Source organism: Monodelphis domestica, chromosome 4, assembly GCF_027887165.1.
Source record: "Monodelphis domestica isolate mMonDom1 chromosome 4, mMonDom1.pri, whole genome shotgun sequence".
NCBI classification, from domain to species: domain Eukaryota; kingdom Metazoa; phylum Chordata; class Mammalia; order Didelphimorphia; family Didelphidae; genus Monodelphis; species Monodelphis domestica.
The window spans coordinates 254,751,648-254,778,651 of NC_077230.1; the positions used below are offsets into that span (position 1 = coordinate 254,751,648).

Consider the following 27,004-nt stretch of genomic DNA (forward strand, 5'->3'; position numbering starts at 1 on the left):
TAGCTTTGGAATTTGGCAATTACATTCCTGGGAGTTGTCTTTTGGGGGTTTAGTGTAGGTGTTCTGTGAGCTCTGTCAGTGGCTGTATTGCCCCCTTGTTCTAGAATCTCTGGGCAATTTTCTTTCATTATATCTTGTATCACCATGTCCAGTTTGGTGTTTATTTCTGGCTTTTCTGGGAGTCCAATTATTCTTAAATTATCCCTTCTCCCTCTATTTTCCAGATCTATCACCTTGTCGGTGAGATATTTTATGTTCTCTTCTAATTTCTTGGTGTTTTGGCTTTGCTTTATTAGTTCTTGCTTTAAAGCCTGGTTTTCTTTTACAGTTTGGTCAAACTGGTTTTGTAGATGCGTGAATTTCTTTTGCATTATTTCCCACTTTTCCTCCCAGAAGGCTTCCATCTTTTTGGTCATTTCTGATTCAAATTCTTCATGGGTTTGTGGAGAGTTTCCATTTCCTTTGGAAGATTTTGGAGCATTTTCTTGTATATCTTCTTCTATCTGCTCTGTATTTTGTATTTTGGCTCCATAGAATGTGTCCAAAGTCGCCCCTTTCTTCTTATTTTTCTTGGTATTTTGGGGCTTCTGTGCTTCTGTGGAGTTTGCCATCTCTGAATGTGGAGGATTAGCTTTTCTTATCTCTGTCTGGTGATCAGAGGCTTTAGTCCTGGGCAGATTGTCCGTTCTATGAGCTTTCCCTGGGTTAAACTGAATATGCCTCACTGGAACTGGAATGGAAGGGTCGGACCACGTTGCTTTCCGGAAGTTGCCTTCAGAATCGCTGGCCGTGAGGCTGTTTCGTCGGCCTGCGGGGGGATGGGCTGCAGCTTCCCCAAGCTCCGAGGGCAGGGACTTTCACTGAGACTTGGATAGCAGGATCCAGCCCGTGAGGCTGTCTTGCTCCAGGCAGTGACTTTCACTGGGACTCGGATAGAAGGCCCTGAGGGTTGTTGTTCCGAGGACCCTGCTCTCTGAGCCGGGCCGGGCTGCGGCTTCCCGGAGCCTTGGACTCTGCGCTCCTACCCCTGAGGTCCGAGTGATCTCGGGTTCTGGCTTTTGAGGGGAGCCGTACCTTTTGATCCGGGTCCAGGTCCAGGAGGAGGGTTCCCAGGGTCTGTGCTGTTGATCGTTTTGAATTTCCGCGCCTTAGGAGCTTATAGTTTGAGATAGGTGGGAAGGGTTTTCCGGAGATCTGAACTTTAGCTTTCTCTATGCCGCCATCTTAACCGGAAGTCCCAACCTTCCTATTAATGTTAAGGGAACCACTATTCTCCCCACATCCCAGGATCACAACCTAGGCATAATGCTCCACTTTTCAAGTTCTACCCATTCTGCCTTTGACATATCTTCTTGATATACCCCATCTCCCCATCCCGAGCCCTCCACTCTGGCATAGACTCTTGCCATCTCCCACCTAGGCTGGGTCAGTCAGCCTGCCTCAAATCCTTTGTTTGGCTCCTAAAGCCCTTTATCACTGGGCCTCTTCCTTGCTTTCCAGGATTCTTAGACCTTCCTTCCTTTGCCTGTCTCCGTCCTAGGGTCTTCCTTCTGGGGCTATGTACCCAGCTCTAGCACACAGTAGGTATTTATTGATTAATTGGTCCTATATAGAATCTGGTTTGTACATGGTTGTTTATAGGTTGAGAACAAGGCCTAGGGTGTTTCCTTTTTGCCTCTGCATCCCCAGTGCTTAGCACAGCATCTGGGACACAGTAGGTACTTGATAATGCGTGTTTACCTCAGGAGGAAAGGATGAAATGGTGACTCAGCTAGCCAGATGGCTCCTAGACTTTGAGGGCATTTAGTGTGTCCTTTGTATATCACCATGATTATGTGCTATGACTTACGTGTTTGGAATGCAATATGCTATTATTGCTGTCATGTGTCATTGCTCTAGATGCTAGTAATAATAATAATAGCTACCATTTTTATAGTGTTTACTTTGTGCCAGGCACTGTGCTGAGAGCTTGACAATTATTTTCTCATTTGCTCCTCACAACAACCTTGGGGTATAGGTGCTATTATTATCCCAATTTTATAGATGAGGACATTTAAGCAAACAGGGTTAAGTGACTTGCCCATGGGCACCCAACTAGTAAGTGTCTGAGGTTGGATTTGAACTCAGAAAGCTGAGTCTGTAATCCACTGTACTATCTAGTATGCCACATTGTATTGTTCTAGTGAGCAATGAATAACATATTTTTAGTATGTGATTTATGTATTTGGACATAGTATTCAATTTTGTTATGTGATACTATTTTTGCATTGTATGAAATTTGTATATTTGCCATTGTTATACTGTTTGGTGTTATGTATCATGTTTGCTTCCTGCGATTTGCTGCAAGCAATTCTGGTGTGAATGTGATACATTAGGTACTTAAATATCCATTTATTAGATAGTTGGTATGACAGCTATCAGTGACTTGGTAATAATATATGTTATGATGACTGCGAGGTATGTTCATAGACATTTAAGTGTACTCCATGTAATTTCCAAGGACTGCAAGTGTTTTATGGTTCAGAAGATGGGCAAAGAGCACATTTGTTAACTAAAGGGCAGATAAAATTCAGATCACTTGGGGAAAAGTAATGAGACAAGGGCTGTTTTGTGGGGCTTTTCAAAATTGGATTAGAGATGAGCTAAAACCTTTATTATATGTTCATTATGTGCCAGATATGGTGAGCATTTAAAATACAAATTTTTAAAGAAATGATAGTTTCTGCTCTTCCAAGAACTTAAATTCTAACAGGGAAGACAACACGTAAAAGGAAGCTGAAAAACAAGGTGATTTGTGGGGGCGCGGAGCTGGGAAAGTACCTACATAAAGGTAATGTGGAAAAATAGAGTCAGAAACTGATCCAGGTTAGAGGAGAGCATGGAGTCAGTTTGCTTTTCATCCATCTTCACCTGATTTCCTGTGATAAACTATTTTAGTACATTTTGTTTTGATATCACCCACAATTTTCAATGCACCATCCCCTGCCCTGAAATAAATCCCTATATCAAAAATAAATGAAAGGAGGGAAAAACTTTATTAAAACTGACCAACATTTTGGAAAATGTAGGACAGTGTATGTAGTTTTCCACAAACACAGTCCTCCCTGCATTCATCCTCGGACCTGGCATGCCTGGAACTCACTTAGATCCCCTACTTAGCAGATAACTCCTTTCTCACAGGTATTTGGAATTGTGCATGAATGGAATTATGCATTCCATTAAAAATCCTTAATAAGAACAGTGAGATGGCTAAAACAATGCAGAATTAGATACAGGCTGAGCAACAAAGCAGCTTTTAATTTCTCAGAAGTAGAAGGCAAAGATATTTATCTGACTTATCACAAAGTACATTTCATTTACTTTTAAGTCAATTAATGGTGAAGAAAATGTAAAATTCTTAGAAAATCAGATGTGTTGATAATGAGTATATATTATCTAAATCCTAAAAATGTAAGTTGTGTGGCTTAGAGGAAAGAATGATGGACTTGGAGTTAAAGAGAAAATTCTGTCCAAAATTTTCATCTGTTACTATGGTGATAGCTGTGTGAATCAGGTCAAGTCATTGCCTTTTTGAATTGCTTTTTTCCTTATTGGTAAAATGGGGATAATGGAATATTTGCATACTTCATCTTGCACAGTGTTAATGTAAGGGTGTATGGAGTGCTCAGGGAGGGGTAGTATCTCTGGTATGGAGGGCTTGTCGTGCCCTCCTAGGGCAGCTCTCCAGCCTCTGACCCCCACCTGACACCCAGCTCTCACTTGTGGCTCCCAGTAGCTGCTAGCATGTGGCAGTGGCCACACCCCAGGCAAAGGCTTCGACAGGCCAGCTAAACCTTGTGAGGGTAGCCATCGGGTCATCGACCCCTGGTGAACCAGGGCTTTGCTCACCCAGCATGTGAAGACTGCTTCGGCGGAACAGACGGAAGAAACCAATAGGAAGGTTCAATGGCTGAGAGGGCGACGCAGCAAAGCACTGTGGAGTGCTCAGGGCGTGTTGGAGCACAAAAGACAACACGGCCATCCAATGCAGCTGAGGAAGTCTCCAGGTGTAACGACTTTTCGTGCCACTGGACCCAGGCTTCCAACGCCGAGAGAGTGGGACTGTCTCTGTGCATCGACTTTTCCACTTAAATCTTCATGCACAAGTGTCTTTGTGCACACTCATCTATCATAGATGAAAGCGCACAAAGACAATCGTCATCCTCGGTTACTGAGAGACTACTACTAAACCTGCTGCATTAAATATGAGTTGTTTGCCATGAATATATGTATATATCTAAGTGAAATAGCTATATAAAAATAATAAAAAAGTAATGTATTCAAAGAGTTTGCTGAGAAAATATTTTATTACTTTTATAAAAATAGCTTTAACATAAAATATGTGGAGTAAATAAAGATTGAATAAGATTGAAAGTATGTATCTAATTACAGACTAAATTTTTCTTACAAGTAATTTTCAAGAATAAATCCAGATTTCATTAGTATTAAGTGGAAATGTAAGATGGAAGTCTATTCCTCTATTAGTAATCCAGAAGAACAGTAATCCATCACTAAAGATTAGGATTTTATTCTCTTTTTTTGAGGCACACAACATTTTATGTGAAGTAAATTATAAACTGAATTTTCTCAGAAGTTGAGTTCTCTACCAAACAACTCATAAACTTTTATACAAAGAATAACAAAAAATGGAAAAATAGCTGTACATATACATGGGATATCAATTAGAAAGACAGTTCACCTACACCAAAAGAATGATACAAAACATTAATGTGACGTTTTAAAGGATCCACAATAAAGTAAGCAAATGATTGTTCATGATTTTTTTTTGAAGGGTAGCACATATCATTTTCATCCTAAGAAAACAAAAATAAAACCACTTAAGTTACTATACACATGAGTGAATTTGAGTTTTATTAAAAATGGAATTTTAAATTTTTATCAAAGTACCATGGAATATTCAATATAGAACTTTATCAAATAATTAAAGGGGTTATCATTTAACATTTATTAACAACATTGTGTGCTAGACTTTGCATGTGAAAAATGAAATTCTTGTTTTCAATGCATTTATATTCTAAATTTGTTGTTCAGTTGTTCTCAGTTTTGTCTGATGCTTCGTGACTTCATTTGGAGTTTTCTTGGCAAAGATGACTGGAGTGGTTTACTATTTCTTTCTCAACCTCATTTTACAAATAAGGAACTAAGGTAAAAAGGGTTAAGTTACTTGCCCAGGGTCACACAGCTACTAAGTGTCTTAGCTTGGATTTGAACTAATAAGGATGAGTCTTCCTGACTCCAGGCATGGCACTTTATCTACTGTGCCACATAGCTGCAAATGATATTCTTTTGGAAAATGGTAGGCCCTAAGATTATTTAATTTCTAATTTCTTTTACTTTTTGTTCCTTTTAGGTTGGAATGTAGGCAGTGCGATTTGATTCATCTTACTTTGATAACAAACAATGCTTTCTTCAAGGCAATAATTTTAGGTTATTGAAGTCAGTGCTTAAATGTATTTAGGGTTTTAAGACACATCTGGCATTCTAGAATGTGTGACTGTAAAATTATGATTAGATACCAAAACAATGTGATTGTCTGCAACTTGGCCACAGACTGATTTCTGAAGTAAGAAATGTCAGGAATAGGTAGCAGGAGTGATGAGAGAAAAATAGCAAAGAAAAAATGCAAATTTATAAAAGTAGATGACCCCCAAAGAAGAGCCAGATTTATATGTAGCTTTAGTCTCATCACCCAATTCTTATCTCAGTCTTGCAGTAATCTCACAGTGATCAGTCAAATTCACCTAATCAAATTCAGACTTGAACATCTTTACAATAAATCCAACAAGCAGTCATATAGCCTTTGCTAATAGATTTCTAGGAAGGGATATAATTTCTAGTTCTTTCAATTAATGCTCATATGGTATTATTCAAGCTTCTTTCTTATTCTGGTTGCCCTCTCCTGCATACTTAATTTTGCAAAGTCCTCACTAAAATGTGAAATCCTCAAACTGAACATCATAACTCAGGAGTATTCTGTGCATGGCCTCCTTTGTCCCTGGAAGTCCTGTGTTGATGAAATCTAGGATCAAATTATCTTTCTTGGCAATATAACACTGTTGACACATTTTGTGCTTATAGCCCACTATTAACTCCCTGATCTCCGCTCCTTGTACCAGACCTTTATATCTCTCCTACTTGTGAAACTGGTATTTTTTTCTTAACCCAAGTGTAATATTTTATTACTTTTTGTCTCATTATATCTATTCCACTATTTGAATCTACTGGTATATAGATCTATATGCATTTTTTTACCCTAGGTTTTCTATCTATGGTCTTAGCTATCTGTATCATCTCAAAATTTGAGAAGCTTGCCAGTCATATTTTTATTCAAATCATTGATAAACTATATTAGATAGCATAGGACCATGCATGAATCTGTGGGGCTACTGCACTGGAGACCTCCTTTCAGAATGACACTGACATTAATGAGCATTCTCTGGGTCTGAATATTCAACCCAGTTCTGAATTCATCCAGCAGTACTAATAATACCTATTCTACATTCCTCGAGACTTTCCATACTAATCATGGGAATATGGGTTAGGAATTGAGGTTTTTGCTATGCTCTATTCTCATTTTTTTTAAATCAGGAAATTTGCTCTTTTTGAATCCTATAGAAAATCTTTGATGCTTCAAAGATCACTGACACAATGCAATTCTTTCAGCATTCAAGGATGTAGTTCACCTGGATCTATCTGACTATCATTGAGGGCAATTTTGTGGTCTCTTTCTATTTCCCTGCTGATCTTAAGCCATTTTTGTTTTTTATTCCTTTATAGTCTGAAAATTGTTCTCCTTGGTAGACAAAAAGAAGCAAAATCAGAATTAAGCAGTTTGGCTCACATGTCATTACTCCTTATAGTTGACTACTCTTTTTTTGGTCTTAGTGTTTCTATGATACAGCTTTTTCCTTCTGCCATAGAGCTTTTAAAACACCATTTCTAGCTAAGATAATGTAAATCTGCCATGTCCTCCTGAATTGATGTTGTAATATCTCCTGCCACCTCTTCCTTCTTTCTCTTCCCACTGAAGTCATCCTCACTGTTTCATCTAGACTATGATAACAGCATCCTGTCGGGTTTCAGCTTCTTTCTTCTCCAGTTCATTTTACATAGAACTTTGCGATTAATCTTTTCAAAGTACAAAACCCTTCATATGCACTCTAAACAAATTCCTTCACCTGGTATTTCAGGTCTTGTCTTTTCTGTAGCTGACCTTATATCAGCAAGGCTATGGAAGAGAGATCAGACTTGTTCTGTCTGGCCCTCGAGGGCAGAACTTAGAACAATAAGTGGAGTTATAGAGAAGAAGCAGATTTTGTTTCAATGTAATGATTAACATCCAATAATTATACCTACCCAAAGAAAAATGAGTTACCTTTTGGGGTGGTGGGCTCACTCTCATTAGAGGTCTTTAAGCAAGTACCTGGGGACACTTATTGCCTATGTTATAGGGGGATTCTTGTTCAGGGATGCAATGAATTAGATGGCCTCTGGATTCCAAATCTGTTTAAACTCTGATATTCTGAAACCCTTTTCCCAGTTCTCTCTCCTCCTACTCTTAATCTTAGCTTTCTCATCTGTAAAAATGGAGACAATGGTCGAACCTCTCTCCTAGGGCTGTGAGGATCAAATGAGATAATAATGTGTGTAAAGTGTTTTGTAAACTTTAGAGCTCTCTGTGATGGTAGCTGCTGAACTGAACTAGAATGTGAGTGGCAGCTCAGTGTAGCAGAAAGGGCCTTGGATTTGGAGTCAGAGGAAGCATTTGAATCTTAGCTCTCTGTGTAGACCTTGCCATGTCACAACCTCTCCAGGCTAGTTTCCTTCTCTGCTAAATGAGGATGAACTGACTGATCGTTAGGGGCCTTTCTGGCTCTAAATCCTCTGGCATCCGAAGGTTGCCTAAGAAGGGGCCCAGGATTCTTCTCCACCCCAGGAGATGTCACCATCAGCACTGAGTAAAGAGCACATGAGGTGAAAAGAGTGTAAGAGCATGCTCAAAAGTACCTTTCGATTTTAGGAATCAATTCATGTTTCTCCTCCAATTTCTGACTACTGAGCAAATTTTCCTCCTCTATTGCCAACATGATACAAAGTTGAATAACTGTTTCCTCTGTTTCTTGAAGTGGATTCACTTATTCTACTCATGCCCATTCCCCTCCTTGCACATTTCACTATTCCTTCTGACCAGCCCAAATCCTTTATTCTAATCAACTCCTCTTCAGCCTCAAGCTTTTTAAAAATGTTCTCTCCATACATTCTATTTACCTAAAACCCGACTTGCTTCTGAGGATGCCTGGTTCATTCACATGACGCACGTTGAGAGTTCATGGAATCTCAGCATTGGAAGAGACCTTAGAGGCCATCTGATCTGGTCCAGACCTGACCAAGAATGCCTTCTACAACAACCCCCCAAAAGGGTTCAGCTAGATTTTGATTTTAGACTTCCACTCAATGAAACATTATTCACTTCTCTGGCAGCACATTCCAATTTTGGATGACTTTAAATGTTAAAAATATTAAAGAAGCAAAATAAGAGTTGAGTTATTCCACCTTCTCTCCTGTATAAGGGAGGTGCAGAGTTTGTCTTGCATTACAGTTACTTGCATCACGCTCCAGAGGAAATGGTAGTCTTCTTAGAGAGAGGAACCATGTCTTACCAAGCTTAGGCATAAATGACTGAATGCTTATTCATAAACATACATATACATCTATAAATCTCTCACATATGTAGTATTTTGTAGACATAAAGACATTTTATAAAGATTTTATCTGTCTAATTAGTGGATGAATGAATAAACATTCTTCCAGCACCTACTACTCCAATTCCATAAGTAACAAGTATCTAAATGTTTGTTTATCCAATTTTCCCTCAATCCAATTAGTAATGAATGGATAAAAACCAGCAGAATAGGACTTACGTATGCTGCAACCTTAAAGACAACAGAAGAAACACGTATATTTTTCGTTTGAGGATCCTTTATAACACTAGAATCAAAGAAAAAAAGAAAACATATTTTAGATATATCTATACATACTCATACCTTGTTATTTACCCAGTTCTAGTCAACAGTAATTACAAATTTAGGTACAAATTATCCTTTTCTTCATTCTGCTCATAGAAATAATACAATATTATGAACAATCCATGATGTTGGCATATGCCACATATCCTTTACCAAAGTATGAACGTCTACAAACAAATATTTACTCCTCCCTTCCCCAACACTGGAATTATAGCAAGATTTCACACCAAGTGGTCAGTCTACAGCTCCTAAACAGGTCTCAAATAAAGTGGAGTCCACCACTGGTTCTAAAGGAAGCAGTGGGGTTGGGGGGGGGGTAGGGAAGTGACTTGTCCAGGGTCACACAGCTAGGAAGTATCTGAGGCTAAATTTGAACTGGGGACCTCCTTTTTACAGTTGAAGAACCTAAGGCAAACAGAGGTTAAGTAATTTGCCCAGAGTTACAGCAAATAAGTATCTGATGTGGATTTAAACTCAGCTCTTTCCAGTCCAAGACTATTGTGCTCCCTAGCTGTGAATGCAGCATCTTTGAAGAGACTGAAAGCAAACAACCTAACTCACTGAAAGTTAATTTGAGATTCCAAGGAATACATACATATATATTTTCAATAGGGAAAACTTGAAATAGATCTTAAAGGAACTGGGACATTAAAGAGGTATGTAATGCCAGAATTGCTATTATGAGCTAGTTGAGAAGCTAATTTTTCTGTTCTTGTTACTAAAAAAGAAATTTTAACATAAATTTAAAGGAAGTGGTGGTAGGGGAGGGGGGAAAACATATAGGAGAGACCAAGAAAACGAGATAAATGCAACTATAAATGTCTTACAAAAAAAAAAAAGGATTTGTAGACTTGTAGAGTTTGCACGTTCCAATGAATCTCATAAACCATGCCGAAAACTTATAATAGATACAAAATTAATTAAATGACATTCCTTCTAAGTATAAAATATAGTTTTACTTTTAATTAAGAGAATTCAAAGATTCCCCCCACCCCAAATACGAGTTTATGGGTATGGTGGGGGGTGTATAGGTAATTACTGCAGATTTGGATATGAGTGGAGCACTAGATCACTAGATATGGAGTAAATGGTTGGTCAGGGAGAAGGGGAAAGATATCTGACTGTGGTAAGTCCAGCAATACTTCAGGCCAACATGGCTTGTAGTAGTAAAAGTAGAAGGAATGAGTGTGTGCCACAGAGGTGCTATTTTTAAATGATCACAAATAGACAACAAATGGACAGCATGCAGAGTTTTGCTTATGTTGTCATTTAATCTAACATCAACATAGTATAGTCTAGAAATATTACCTCACAAGGTCCTTATAGATCATCTTTGTGGTTTCTAGATATGGGTCAAGTATATCTTCATATTGACAAAGAATCCCACCAAGGCAAAGATGTTTAAAAATACAAAAAAGAAATTCTGTCCGATCTAATTCGCTGAATATCTCATATTTTTCCGAGTCTTCCATTAGTAAAACCTTATACAAGATGAGAAAATATGGTTTAATCTTAAGGTAATATTGGCTTAAGAATTTTTGAAATGTTTTTGAAAATATGTGTTCAAACTTTTTTCTAATAAAGATTTTTTTTAATAGATCACATACAGTTATTAGTGAATTTGTTTAAATTCCTGCGTGAAGACCAAAAGCCAGTGTAATTTAGATAAGTATCTTAGCTGTTTTCCTTCTGCCTTATCATTAGACATTTCACTGAAGGACTTCTCTAGCACCTGCCACATATAATTTCTCTTTATTCCTACCTTAAAGGAAGTGGCTGTATCATTTTAAAATGCTTTTTGCTTATTCTTGGTATTTAGTTTACTTTGTTCCCATCAACTTGTCCCTTTAATTAGTCTCTTCATTTATAAAAGGAAAGGGTTAGACTAGATGACCTAAGATCCCTTCCTACTGCACCATGTTTATAGGTAAAATTTACATGCTGATCACTTGTGGATTTGTTATCAACTTGGTTGTGTATTTATGTTTGTGTGTGTATATGTAACATGTAATTAAAACATCTTTGACATAGTTAAATGAAATAGAATTCTGCTATTGATTTTACATGTTAAAATGTATTTTCATATTTTATTCTTTCCCCCACATAGAATATGTTTATTATGTATGTATTTTTCACAAAAAGAAAAGGAAGGCTAGAGTGCTGACCCTAAAGTTAGGAAGACCTGCTTTTGATACATTCTGGCTGTGTGATTCTGGGCAAATAATTTCTCATCAATCTAGTCAAATATCTAAGAATATATTTTGTAGATGAGGTCCTGACCTATATTGGTAAAGGGAGGTTTTTTAATCTGAATTCCCAGTACCATTGATATCAACAAGCCTAGTCCTTATCCCTGTCCCTACATTAAAAAGATAGAAGTAAAAAAAAGATAGAAGTATTTGTGAAAGTACACACATATTACACGTCATGTGTACATACACAAGTCTATATGTCTACATACATATTACATGTCACATGTACATGCACAAGTCTATATGTCTACACATGTGTATATATACTCATATGTGCATATATGTGTATAAGGTGAAATATATGTATATGTAGAGAAAAGTGATGTGAGAGCATTTAAAGAATTAGTTTCTGTGATAGAGGCTGGCACTAGAGAAAAGTGCCAGCCTCTATCAAATTTCCAAATATATGGTGGTATAACTAGTTAAGCTGGGATAAACAAGATCACAGGCCTTAAGAAATCATTTGTCCCAACAGAAACTGAGTCTAGAGAGGTTATATGACTTGTACATGATCACATATACTAAGTAAAGAATCAGAAACTGAAAGAAGATCCTCTGATTATAAATCCAGTACAGATTTCTCTTAAATACTTATTCTATTATGTTGAATTTATTATAAATTGACCCATTTGTACTTAGGACCTGCCCTAAAACAGAACATCTTGATTCAAAGTTTTATGTTTTGGCATTTAAAAAACATTTTACCAGTTAAAATATATGTATATATATACATATAAAGTATATGTATATATATGCATATATATACCCATGCATATATTATATATAAACAGTATTAATTAACTCAGTGAGGATGTTTCTTTTGTTGTTTTTATTTTAAGCATCACTAAACATATTGTGTTTTTATTAACTTGTTTGTTATTATTTTAAAACTGATTCAAGTCTTGGCCCTGTCACATACTGGTTATATGTGATGGGGCTAAATTTCTTCTTTTGTAAAATGAAAATATTATGATCATCATCTGAAAATCAATTTATATCATTATGTAGGTAGATAAATACATGTATATACATATGTCTGTCTTATGTATAAGAAAATGCTTTTTAAACTGTAAAGTACTATTCTAACATAAGGTAATATTATAAACATAATAAAATGCTAATAAGAGTCATTGTTTTTAAGCCTTGGATCAAGCTGTCCTACCTATCTACAATTTACTCTGTTTATTCTCCCCAAAAGTCCCAGCACACAGTATTTGCTTGATAACTGCTTGTTGATTGAATAGTGTATCTACAGACATAGGTATATGTATACAGGTAAAAAATGACCAGCAAGTTATAAGACTGAAGAAGTTAAAATTTCCCTTCTCAGCCTAATGGATTGTTTAAATGACAGCTATGGTGAAACATCACACAGTAGAAAGAATGGAGAATTTGGAGTCAATGCCGCTGGATTCAAACTCCAACTCTGGAAAGCTGCAGTTAGGAGTATTGTTTTGATTATAAAGGTTATTGTATTAATGCAGGGAAAATTGTAATTTAAGGAAGAACCTAGGAAGAGAATGGTTGTTATGGCATTTATTGTGATAATGTTGGCATATTCTGCTAAGAAAAATATAACTAAGGGCCCTGCAGTATATTCTACATTGAAGCCCGATACGTGTATAACCTTGGTCAACTGACTTCAATTTGCTGTATCTACATTTCTTAGTTATAAAATGCTTGGGTTGGATTACATGGCCATAACTAAGGCTCCAATTAGCTCTCCATTTATTATCTATGATGCCTGATAGAAGCTTCTTATCTTACAAAAATAATTTTGTTGAACCTGGAAATATAATATTATGTTTGTCTTCCAAGGCTAATTGCTTCCAAATAGTCTTTTGATGTTTCTAAGGACAACAGTTATTAGTTAATAGAACAAATACAGTTCATTAATCAAGCACCAACTGTGCACAGAGCATAGAAATATGAGAAGAGAATTATATAAAAAGGGGAGAACAAGACTATCCGAATAGGTAAAACATGTTAATTTACTGTGTGGACATTAGATACTTCACAGATATGACATGTGTGTAAAAGGTAGAACATGAAGTAGCACATATCAATCAGTGCACAAAGTATGAAAATTACTCTCCAAAATGCTCTAAAATATTTACTACTGTACTTACTTTTCTTAACTCATCAGAAATAACAAAAGGATCACAAAAATTATCCAAACACTTAACAATATGTCCATTCTCTCTAACAATTTCTTCAGAGTATAATCGGTCAAAAAAGGCCATTGAAATTTGTGTGCAGGGAATATGTATGACTTCAATTCTCTTTACTTCTTCTCCTGAAAGATGATATTTTTCAGAAAATAAAATAGATTCATCTGTTATCCTAAATTACTTCCAAGGGTAAAATTCTCAGATTATTACTAATAAAAGCTATAATAAGTAAATTAGAGATACCAAATAATCTACCAAAATGAAATTATGTATAAAGACATTTCTCTAAAATTAATATTTAATTATTAATAATTCCTACTATATTTCACTTTTGTTAATCAATTAACAATAGCAAAAGGTTAAAAAATACAGGCTAATTAATTGAAGAGAATTTTAATGTTATTTGGAAAAAACCTGAATTACAGAATGTCTGAAAGAGATACAATAAAGATTATGATTTCAGGGATTATTTCCATAGTAACCTACTAGAGAATGGAATGAATACACTCATAAAAATCAAGAGACTAAGAGGATGAATTAAAAAATAGAATTCAACAATATATTGTTTATAAGAAACACACTTTTAACAAATATTTACATAGACTTAAAATGGGGGGGGGGTTGGAGGAGAATCTATTTATTATGCTTCAGATAAAGAGAAAAAAGCAGAGAGTTACCATGATTTTATACAGTGTCATAGAAATAGGGAAATGATAAAAAGAGATAAAACAAGCAAATTACATTATGCTTTAAGACACAATAGATAATATATCAATACTCTATGTGTATATGCATTGAACATCATAGCATCTAAATGCTTAAAGAAAACTTAATTGAATGTGAGAGCAAAATAGATGGTAAAACTTTAATAGCCATGGACCTCAATGTAATTCTTTCAGACCTAGACAAATCTAACAAAAAGATACACAAGAAGTCAAGCATTTTAAAATTTTATTTCTCTAAATGCTTTATTAACAAAAACAGAGAAAGAATAAATCAATGAACTGGGCATTCAACTTTTAAAAAATAAGAAAAGCAAGTAACATTCCCCTAAAGCCTAAATTAGAAATTCTGAAAATCAGAAATTAACAAAATAACAAATTGAACTGGTAAATAAAAATACGACCTTAAAAAAACTAATGGAGGAATAATTAACATGAATTTTTAAAAAAAGAAAACCAAACAGTAAAATTTACAAGTGAAGAGGCAATAAAAGAAATTAGCAGGAGCAATTATATGACAACAAAACAGAAAAATTAGATGAAATGAATGATTATTTACTAAAATAAACAACCAAATTAATAGAAGAAAAACTTCTTTTAAATAATCCAATAAAGGAGAAATAAATTGAGTAAGATGTAAATGAACCTATAAAGGGGAGAAAAATGAACACTCTAGGACCAGAAGGATTTATAAGTAAATTTTGTCAAATATTTAAAAGAAAATTAATTGCTATATTATATAAACTGCAAAAATTGGAAAAGAAAGAATACTTCTAAATTCTTTTAATGGTATAAACACTATCTTGTTACCTAAGCCAGGGAGAGACAAAGAAAGGTATAAAAGAAAACTAATGAATACTGTTACAAAAGTTTTAAATAGAATATTAGCAAATAAGTTGACAACAAATTAAAATTTTTATATACAACCAGTTTGGAGTTATACCAGGAATGCAGGGTTGGTTCAATATAATGAAAAGCATAAACATAACAGACCATATTAATAACAAAAGTAATAAAAGACATCTATAAAAGATACTAAGACTTTTGACAAAATTCACTTGTTTCTGTTAAAAAAAAAACATTAGAAAGCACAGGAATAGACTGTTCCTTAATATAGTAAATAGAATCTATCTAAAATCCAGGATAAACACTATATCTAAGAGAGAGAAAATTCACTGCCTTTACACTAATATCATCATTATTAACATGTTGTTAGAAGGCAGCAATAAGAAAAAGAAATGAAAGGATAAATATAAGCAAAGAGTAAACAGAGCTATCACTTTTTGCAGGAGTTAGGATAGTGTATCTAGAGAATCCTAAAGCATTAACTAAAAATTAGTTGAAACAATAAACTTAGAAAAATTCAAGATACACAATAAATCCCCATAAATCATCAGCAATTCCATTCACTACCAACAAAACCAAATAGGAAGAGACAGAGAAATTATATTCCAAATAACTATCAAATGCATAAAATATGACTCTATGAACCAAATCTCACCCAGGGAACACATGAATGCAACTACAAAATATTCCTTAAGATGAAATATAGACCTTATTAATTTGAGAAATAACTTAATTGCTTGTGGATTGCTCATACCAATACAAAAAAGTATGATCAAAATGCTTTAATTAATTTATTTAGTGACAAGTCAGTCAAATTACCAAAGGATTATTTTGTAGAGCTAGAATAGAAAAAAATGAAATGAAATTCATCTGGAGGAAAAAAGGTCAAGAATTTCAAGACAAGTGATATCAAGTGACACCAAGTAATCATCAAAATGATCTTGTAGTGATTAAAAAAAATAAAGAAGTAGATTAAATTTGAGGCAGAAATAGAAATTGGGTCCAATTGAGTTACATTAACTTAGTTACATGTTTACATCTGAGGGAATTTCCAGACAGTTATCTATCTAAATTTCCCATCATTAGTTATCTTTTTATTTCATTTCTCAATTGCATGTTCTTCTTGCCACTTTCTAGCATGTATTTCTGAGAAGGCGGAGGGGAAGGCAGAGAGTAAGGCATGGGAAATGAGAGATAAAGGTAGATGAGGAGGAACAACTTAAATCTATTCCTTACACTTCAGCCCTCTGGGCCAATGATTTTTGGTTGTAATAGTCTAATGGTGATCTTACTTCTTTACCTGTCATTTTCTTTCTTTCACTCTAATTCCTTCTTTGGACCTTAGAGTTAGCTTGTATTTCCTAACATTTAATCAATAACTTTAAGACACCTCAAAAGTCACTAGGCATAGTTCAGCTCAGTCTATGTATGGTCTACTAACGCTGAGATGCATTGAAGTAGGATCAGGGGACTTGAGCTAACATCTCATTTTCACAAAAAGCCATTTTCCAATTTAGTCACAATGTCCCAATGACTCCACAATTCTAAGATTCTCTTGGGATTTTTCTTTAGCATTTCATGGGCATCTCATTAAGTAATTAGGATACAATAAAAATCATTTCACTCCATGATGACATGAAGTACATAGCAAGTAAACTAACAATAATGTAAGTGTTTCTAATGAATTTTTTGACAGTGGGCATAAACAGTTTATCCTCTATTTAATTTTTGTTCCTCAAAAATTTTTGTTTTATGTACTAAAGAGGGATTTTCTAGGTAAAGATAAATTTCAGTCAAGTTATGACTTGAATGACTATCATAAGCTCTTAGTTGTGGTAAATGAGGTCTTATTGTTTCACAATTTTACCTTTTCTCCCTAGACCTTTTTACTTCCCGAACTTCTTCCCCATTCATTCAATTCTATATCCTGAGTATCCCATTTGTCCCTTGAAAAATGGATCTTGGAAGGGGTGGGAAGAATTGAAGTTTTGTGATATGAAAAATGTTGTACTTGCATTCAGGAAACCTGAATTTGGAACTCAGCAGCCACTGGCTATATATTCTTAGGTGAATCATTTTACTTCTATTAGACTTCAGTTTTCCCATACTTAAAACAAGGAGGTTGAAGTAAAAGTCCCTTTCAACTGTACTTTGTATTATGACCTATTATTAGAAACAGCAAGGAACCCCATTCAGTTATAGAAAGATATCTAGGATAAAATGGAACTTATTGTTTTCAATGCAGTTAGTTAAATAAATTCTATTTGTACATATCATATAGTAGGGATTTTCTTTTTATTTGTGGTGTTAAACAACAGAGATTCAGTGTTCTCCTGCAATCCCTTATTCCACTGATACTTTTATTTCAGACTCCTCTTTTGCCCTAGGATTGGATAATGGCAGTGACAGCAGTTTATGCTCATAGATTTAGAATGGGAAGGGACAGTTTTGCATTCATCTAGTCCTACCCGTCCCTCCTTCTCTCCCTCCCCCCCCCCCATTTTATGGATGAGGACAACGTGATTCAGGGTGGTCAAGTGATCTGTCCATGATCAGATTTACTAATGATCACATTTACTAAGATTTTACTAAGTGTCATTTACTGTACTATGCACTGGGAAAACAGCTAGCAAATAAAAATAGCTAATAGCTAGCATTTTATATAGTTCTTTAAGGTGGGAAAAGTACTTTTGATCTTTATAATTTGTAAAAATACTTTATAAATTATTTGATCTTCACAGTAAATGCTGGAAAAATAATATTATCCCCATTTGAAATGGGGTTAGAGTTTGAGTGTCCTCAGGGATGCATAAGAAGTAATTTATAGCAGGCAGAATTTGAGCCCAAGTCTTCCTGACCCTATGAGACTGTTCAGTCTCTGACAATGTCGCCAATCCTATACTGCCCTTGGGTGAACTGTTCTGGAAGTAGTAGGAACAGCATTTCCCTAAGAGTAAAGCATAAAGTATTCACTAAAAAAAGGGTGCTACTAGACTAATAAAACACAACCTTCCATTATTTCCCTGATAAAATCATCTGGTTTTGTTAGGAGGTAGCTAAGACCCACAGTCTTACCAACACAGAGCACAGTTGGCAGCCTAGTAACCAAAGATGGGGCTGGAAATAGAATTACCTGCTATAGTACTGCCCAAATTGATTACATATTTATTAATGGTAATTAGGAGAAAGGGTGGTTATGATGGAACCACACCTGCCTGTTACTTCTTTAGAGGTACTGAGTGGACAGAGCACTGGACCTGGAATCAGGAAGACATGAGTTCAAATCAGACTTGATAAATGACTAGCTGTGTGACATTGGGCAAATCCCTTAACATTTGTCTTCCTTGGTTTCATTTGTGAAATGGGGATAAGGATAGCACCTATTTCTTCAGGCTGTTGTAAGGATAAAATATGATATTTACAAAGCATGTTGTGCTTAAGTACTATATAGTATTAAAGCACCATATAAATGTTAGCTATTATTATTACTACCACTTTAATTTATGTCTGATGCATAAAAAGGGAGGACCAGTAGTACTGCTAATCCAGTAATTCAGGCATGCAATGAGGAAGCCCTTCACCAGGGTGATGACATTGTCAAGATGACTGAAGGGAAATGTTTTCAAAGATACAACCAACAAAACTTGAGAGAGAATTAGATATGAGGGGAAAGGGAGGGAGGGAGGGAGAGAGAGAGAGAGAGAGAGAGAGAGAGAGAGAGAGAGAGAGAGAGAGAGAGAGAGAGAGAGAGAGAGAGAGAGAGAGAGAGAGAGAGAGAGAGAGAGAGAGAGAGAGAGAGAGAGAGAGAGGTCAAATATGACACCAGGTTGTGAGCGCTGGTGACTGGGAGAATGGTGGAGTCACAGGAAAAACTGGAAGAGGGTAGGGCTTGGAGGAAAAAGAATAAGTTCAGTTCTGGATATGTGGAGTTTAAGGTGAACACAGGACATCTAGCTTGAGATGTCCATAGGGTAGCTGGAGATAGAACTGGAGGTTAAGGCAGAAGTCAAGGCTAGACAAATAGATCTGAGAATCAAAACTGAATCATCTCTGATGAGATCACCAAGTAAAATAGCATAGCTGGAAAGAGGGCCCAGGACAGCTCTGGGAGACTCGCACATTAGAAATCATGACCTAAAAGAAGATCTAGCAAAGGAGACTGAGGAATAGTCAGACAAGTGGAGAGAAAAGGATGAGGGTAATGTCATGAAAACCTAGAGAGAGAATATTTAAGGAGAAGAGAGTAATCAATAAAGTCAAAGGCTACAGAGAGATCAAGAAGGAGGAGGCAATAATGGCTGGGTAGGAGTTTCAGCTGAACGATGTAGTTGTAAACCAGGCAGCAGAGCTTTTAGAAAATGAAAGGAGAGTGGAGGCATTAATTGTAGGAGGTCTTTTCAACAAATTTAGTCATTGGAGGGCAGGTGGGTGGCTCAGTGGATTGAGAGCCAGGCCTAGAGACAGGAGGTCCTGGGTTCAAATTTGGCCTCACACTTCCCAGCTGTGTGACCCTGGGCAAGTCGCTTAACCCCCATTGCCTAGTCCATAGCACTCTTCTGCCTTGGAACCAATACACAGCATTGATTCCAAGAAGGAAGGTAAGGGTTTTATAAAAAAAAAATATTTAGACATGAAAGGAAGGAAAGACATGGCATGATGGCCATGGGGAATTATTAATGGCATTTAGGAGAAAGGGTGGTTATGATGGAACTCTTCTGTCATTTCTTGTGATCATGTGAATTTTTGGAGAACGTGGGAGACCATTTTCTAGAAGCATGGAAAGAGCCAGTAGACAAGGAAAGATTGAATATCAACTAAGAGGGGGGATGAAAGGAGGGGCAATCTACTGAAAAAGACAGGATGGAATGGGATCAAGGAATGAGGTTTGCCAAGGGGTGGAGGAGATAACTGAAGGTATCTGAATTTTATATGAGGGATAAGAAGGAGCTCTCAGTGAATGTTTCTCTCTCTCTTTAAAGAGAAATGAGAAAAGATTTCAGCTAAAAGTGATAAGGAATAGTCATGGGAGATTTGACGAGATATAAAAATTTTGGGAAAGTGGCCCTCGGGGATACATAACTATTAATTAGGGAAGTATAAAAAGATTTACCTGTAAGGCAACTTTACATCTGTAACTTGGAAAAGGACTGTCTTGGAACAATGAGGACTCAGTTGACATTTTGTAACAATTAGGTAGTGGAAACCATTGGCAGTTTTGTGATTTTCTCAGCTTTATTCAGCACCAGGAGTGAAGGCAGCAGAGGGTGGAAGTAATGCAAAGCTGGGGCTTGGAATGGCAAGACTGGCAACAGGATGAAAGGGCAAGTAATTTGAGAGAAGAGTATAGGGTAGAATTATATTAGTTCATCAAGGATCAAATGGGGAAAGGATGAAGTGCAAGGAAGATGGCCTGGAATGAAGTGATGGGTAGAGGGATTAGAGGTCTTGGTGAGGATAAAGAAAAGGATTTGGAGTTATAAGACAGAGAGAAAGGTAGGATGATAACATATTACAATTAGGTTCATGCACCTACAAGTGGAATACTTGTGGGTGATGGTTAAGATGAAAGGTATGACCATCTGTGAAGCTGATGTGGGGTGGAAGTTATGTCATGGGAGATATGTTGAGGAACTGGAAATTTAGGGTGTCAATATGTATGCTGAAGTCTTCCTCTAGTTTGAGGACAAGAGTTAGGGAGAAAAGAGACTGTGAAGACTGTGAGCTAGATGCTGATCCAGTTAAGGAAAAGAGTGTCAGGGAGGTCAGTAAATAATAGCAATCAGGATCTTGATTTGGTGATAAATAAGTATTGACTGAAATGCAAAGCAGTAGAGGCTAATGTGTATTCTCTTAAAGTTGTTTTTTTTTTTTAAAGACTGTGCAAAGATAAGGAAATGCCTCAAAGAGATTGAGCAAGTCCCTTGTAGAAGATTTATGGGAGAACATAAACAGTAGTTTCATTGGATAAGAAAGTATGGATGGATTGAGATCTGCAGCATTGGAGGGGAATTTCCTCACTGATAAGCTCACAGAGTTATAAAAACATTGAAATATTGAATATAAAAGTATGAAATATCAATTTATGTTCATTTCATACTTCACTAAACAATTTGCACTTAGGGCTCTATTATAAACAGGATCACAGAATCTCAGAGTTGGAAGGGGCCTTGAAGTCTACTTTTAGTAAAATCTATCACTGAGAAAGAATTTCTCCTCCAACATACTTAACATTGAGCTTCTGCTTGAGGACCTTCCAAGGAGGAAAAACCCTCAGCCTCCTGAAGTAGCCTATTCCACTTTGGCACAGTGCTAATGGTTAGGAAGATTATATCAAATTAAATCTTATTTGATGAAGTGTCTACCTAATTCTCCTACTTCTCCCTTTGGGGCCAAACAAAAGTGTAACCTTTCTTATTAGGTAATGGTTCTTGACCACAGCTCTTCTACAACTACCTTCTCCAAGTATTCTCGTCTCTAGTCTAAATATCCCAAATTTCTTCAACTAATCCTCATATGGCATAATTTCAGGGTCCTTTACAACCTGCATACCCTGTAATCTCCAGGTTATCAATGTCCTTTCAAAAAGGTGGCAACTCCTAGAATTGAACGCAAACTCTAGATGTGGGCTTACTAAAGTGGACTAGTAGAGGAATAAAGCTCCACTTATTGTGGATGTTAGGCCTCTCAGAAAACCTTAAATAAAATAATCCTATTTCACCTACATTAACAAATTATCTGATTATTACTCTATGTATGACATTATTTTTATTTATCTAAAAGTTAAAGAAGGAAGGAGAGATTTTACTTCTGTCTACCATGCTTAGATGTTGTAGTATATGTAGCAACAATGAATTCAATTCAATAAAAGTTTAAGACTCTTATGTTAGGCACTTGTGGTACAGAGAATTAAACAAGTTTATAATCTTCTAGGCAGATTATAATATAGAGAAAAATAAGTACAATATGAAGTAAAATTTCACAGGGACATAGAAGAGAACCAGACAATGCACTAGAAAATTTAAAGAAAGCAAACACTTCCAGTTGTGCAACCAGGGAAAGTATCATGGATGAAGTTGAATTAGCCTTGAAACGAGAAGAGATGAGATTTTAATAGTTGAGCCAACTCCAGCATACCCAAACAAACGTTTGTTGATAGGGGTATGCTGGAGTTGGCTCAACTATTAAAATTTTAGTGTGAGAATTTACACCTCAGAAATCCAGCATTGATTAACTGTCTAAATATAATGATGGCAAAAATGTTAATATATGCAGATTAAACACAAGAGCCTGTTTTGTGTTCATTTTTTCCTTTTGAGATCCAGTTGTTAAACATTTACTAGCACATCTTTAATTTGTTTAGGAACTGATAAAAAAGAAAAACTTTCTAAGAATGAGGGCTATCCAAAAATGAAATTGATTGTTTATGGCAGTGACCTCTCCCTTACTAGAAGTATAAACTATATACTAGAAGCAAAAGCTGGATGATCATATGGTGCTGTGGTTGGGACCCTTGTTCAGGTAAGGATTGTGCCAGGGTGCTTCTGAACTTTTCAATTCAAAGATCCTACAATTCTGTTTGGATATAACATTTATTTACATAGCCTTTTATGGTTTGCAAAGAACTTTAGAGTTATTACCTCATTTTATCCTCAAAACTATCCTGAAAGGTAGTGCTTTTATCATTCCCATTTTACAGGTGAGGCAGGAAGAGATCAAGTTACTTGCCCAAGGTCACAGAACTAGTAGGTGTCCAAGGCCAAATTTGAATTCAGGCCTTCCTGACTCCATTTTCCAAAGGGTATTCACTGTTTTACCTAACTTTTGGGAAATATAGATGTTTTAAAAGTAGATCATATCACTCAGAAAGTATAAAGATAAAAGAGGAGAGATAAAGAAAGAGACTAAGTAAAACCCATAATTTAGGTCAGAAGGAAAATGTGATGGAACAGGGAAGGAAATAGTATTTAAAGTCTTCAAAGTAATGATGGTAATGCTTGGGGATGAGCAGAATAAACTTCTTTTTTATTCACTATACAGTAGAAGGTTTTCTGAGTTAGAAAATGTAGACTAATTTTCTGTTGAAAATTTTCTCTCCCAAGTCTCAGTAATTTGCTATCTAAGAAAATTTAATAAATCTAATTCTAACTAATCTAATAAAATAAGAAAAGGAAGAAAAATATTGCTATAGGGTATCAGGATCATTAAGATTCTTTGCAGCTTTAAATTCTATGATCTTTATCCTATTCAGGTAAATGGGATAGCTAGTATTCTCAATTTCCAGAAGGTAAGAATAGTGACAAGTTTGGGAAATTTTACTTGTCTTTTAGTAAAGGAAGGAAAGAGCATTAGCAGAGTGATTTTTCTTTTAGTTGGACATGAGATTTTATTAGTATAGGAAACTCCCAGCATGGAAACTCTTTTTACTACTGAACTGATATAACTAAGAGTCTAGAAAGATGAACAGGTCAGGGTGATATGGGAAGGATTATACACAGTTCATATGTTGGAAAACCAAAATCAAACCTAAGTATTTCGGACTCTATTCATTATTCCATGTTGGCTATCTAGTAGATTGATGTGTTAGTTATTTCACCAAGGCAAATATTTACATTTATCTGTTGCTTTTATTCACAACATAAATGAAGAAAAAATTTGAAGTAAAATCTTCTACTTTGAAAAATTGGAAAACAGTTACAAGGAAAAAATAATACTAAATTATATTTATTTACCTAAGTTAATCCATTGTCCAGAAAAATCTGAAAGTAACTGCAAATTTGAAATAACATTTGGGTCTCTAAAAAAGGCCTAAAATATAAAACAGGAGAAAAAATTAAGCATTTTATCATTAAGATAATAATAGAAACTTAATTTCTAATATAATTACAGTAACTGACATTTCCATTTAAACTATTAAAACTTTTCATAAAAGAACTAGAATATTAAACATCTCTAAAAACAGGAATTAAAATTAAATTAGTTAAAAGTCTGGTAATTTTTAGAGTTAAAGTTTTATTAATTTCACAAATATAGAGTAACAAAAAAGCTAACAAAATTTCAATTATAGTTTTTTAAGGATTTAATGATAATAATTATATTTGGCTAAAATGCCATGTTTATATATAAAAGTTTCTTACAAAAAACTAAATGAAAACAATTCTCTTCTAGCACTAATTGGAGCAAAAAACTTCCCCATATAATCTTTGTATTTTAGTGAAAATGTTACTTTTGTGTGATGGCTTTTCCCAAGTCCCACCCCACTTTATTAGTGTCCATTTTTACCTCAGTTTACCTTGTATTATACTTATCTGTGCACGACTTTGACACAAGTGGTACTTAAGGTCCTTAAAGGCAAAATTTTGGGGGCTTTTTTGTTCACTTATCTCCCATTCCTACAAAAGTGTCTTATACTTGGTTTGGGAACTGACCAAATAATCAGAAACTATAAATTATCAGAGTTCAAATTGAGATTTATATGTATTTGTTCTTGATGACATATAGTAGTGATAGCAGTGATAAATTGTTGACATAATGTTGGAGTAAAATAGTGGATCACAGCTTGTCTTTCCAAAGAATTGGATTTAAGTGAGATAGAGTTGCATGAAATCAAACCTCATTCTCTCTTCCAGAGAGTCATTCAAGTCCAGTGGCAGGATAAAAGTCAAGAGGACTGGTAGTGGCCTGGAATGAAGTGGATGACCTGGGCATCTTCAATGTCTAACCAAACTCAAAGTGCTCCATAGCACCGCTTCAGCAGATACCATGGCTGTTTGAATAAATTGTTCCCTTCTGCCCATTCTGTCAGGAGGCATCTTCACATGCTTGGGGAAGGTAACAGGTCTCAAAATCATGAGTTAGGGGGAATCTCAATCTGGTAACCTTCCTGTAGAAATGGGTTTACTGGGGTGTGGCTGCTGCATGTTATAACTTCTTGGAGCCAGAGGTTAGAACTGAGTGAAAGATGGACACCAGAAGTGGACAAGTAGCGCTAAAGGGTGCTCAGCAAACTTTCACACCACTGGTGCTAGTCATGGAATATTCTCTCAACACTTCATATACTTATGTGGTGAATAATTTCAAATTATAAGAGTTTAGGAAGAAGTTAACTAAGTAGGTATCCTTGACACTGTGAATTTAGGGTCATTATTTAATTAGTTCCCACATTTACAAGCTTTTGGAAAAAGGCTGCTAAAATCACTAGGAATATGTTAGAATTCACAAATAATGGGTTTTGACCTTATTGGGGGGAAAACACAAGAGATAGCCCTGTTCAGCTCCTTGTATTCTGGAGAAAATTTAATATAATTGTGATGATATTATTCAACAGTACTTGTAAATGAAACAATATGTTACTGTACTCTGAAATACAGTAAGGTAAAAACAAAAGGTAAGCCTAACAGAACTGATCTTTCTTTTCACTGATTAGAATGATAATTCTGGAACAGATAAAAAATAAAAACCTTTTTTTTTTTTAACAATATAAGCTGAGAAAAAGGGTTTAGCAGTTAACTGTCCTTAGTACATGGAAGATCTTCCGGGTTTCAATGAGGAATTTTTAAGGGAAAATTCACGTACTTCAATTGAACCTAGAATTTTATTGAATTTAGGGATTGGGTGGATACAGATTATAAACTATAAAGTAATATGGAAAGGTTTTAAACAACCAACAACCGAAAAACCTTACCTTCTGTCTTAGAATCTTATTGGCTCCAAGGCAGAACAGTGATAAGAACTAGTTAAGTGATTTGTGGTTAAGTGACTTGCCCAGGGTCACACATTGGAGGCCATATTTGAACCAAGGATCTCCAGGTTCTATGCCTGGTTTTCTGTCCACTGAGATATTAGCTGCCCCTGAAGTTTTTTAAAAAAACATACCAGAACCCAAATACATTTTGTACATTCCAAAGAAGTTATATTGGAAGCCTATATACTAACTTCAACAATACCATTTTGTGGAACGGTAGAGCACTGAACCAGAAGTCAGGAATTATGGGTCTTAGTTGTGGGTTTGGCACTTAGCAGTTTTGCATCTTAGAAAAATTACTTATATGTGAAATTAGAGAAGAATTAGATGCTTTCTAATATATAGAATTTTATGGTTAAAATATTTTTGACATTCTTTTGTTTTAGGAATAAGACTGATATAGATTTTAGGAAAATATTGGACTTGATTTTTTTTTAAAAAGCCACAATTAGTTCAGAGGTACGTTTGGTAAAAAAAGATGTTTAGTACAATTTTTAGTTAAAATCAACAACAAAAAACAACTGAAACCACAGTATAAAGAAGTTGATTTTCTTTGATGGCTTTTATACTTGCTTCTAAGGCAGTCCCAGAGGAAGAATTACATATACCACATGTTTTCCAAATCTGAACAACAGTACTGTCATGGAAATAAATGTATATAACATATAGCCTCTTAAGGTGGCTACTTTAAAGAACACTAATTTGGATGTAAGAATTCTGGTATATATTAATATTTTAAAATATCATTAGTTAGAAGGAAGATAATGAATCTTTTGTAATTTTTTCTGTCATGAAAGTCTCATCAATAAGCATCTTGTTGGCAGCAGACTTGCTGCTTCTTAGAGTTCTACACCTCATAATAACCTGGCACATTGTTAGTTATAACTTAATAGGCTGACACAATATTTTAAAGTTTACATATATGCTTATTAATGAAACTCACTTCTACATCCACATTGGTTAAATATTTAAGCATTTTTGACAGAGCCAGATTGAAAGCTGCTTAGGACAGGTGATACTAGAATTCTTAGATCTCTGGACTGGCAGGCCACATTCCTTAGAGACAGACAATTTGAAAGACAGACAATTTATAGAAATTGCGGGTAGCATTCTACCAACTTTTATTGATGTGTCTTGGGATCTTTTCTCTTTATTTCTCTTCTGTTCTTTTCTCACCCCCTTTCCT

At 35.4% G+C, this 27,004-nt stretch overlaps 1 protein-coding gene across 5 annotated transcripts in view; it reads right to left on the reverse strand.

Annotated features, from left to right (window-relative positions):
* The window catches only part of CFAP300 (cilia and flagella associated protein 300), a 60,611-nt gene that overhangs the window by 9,928 nt on the left and 23,679 nt on the right, over positions 1–27,004 (reverse strand). For 4 of the 5 annotated variants that reach the window (XM_007494962.3, XM_056794458.1, XM_056794457.1 and 1 more), the window contains 5 exons: positions 23,807–23,882; positions 13,468–13,634; positions 10,395–10,567; positions 8,982–9,048; positions 4,328–4,853 (listed from right to left, as the gene is read on the reverse strand). In XM_007494962.3, coding sequence (XP_007495024.2) covers positions 4,722–4,853; positions 8,982–9,048; positions 10,395–10,567; positions 13,468–13,634; positions 23,807–23,882 — 615 coding nt within the window. In that variant the 3' untranslated portion in view covers positions 4,328–4,721. Of the gene's footprint in view, positions 1–4,327; positions 4,854–8,981; positions 9,049–10,394; positions 10,568–13,467; positions 13,635–23,806; positions 23,883–27,004 lie in introns of those variants that run through there. The other variant, XM_056794459.1, reaches the window with a different exon arrangement.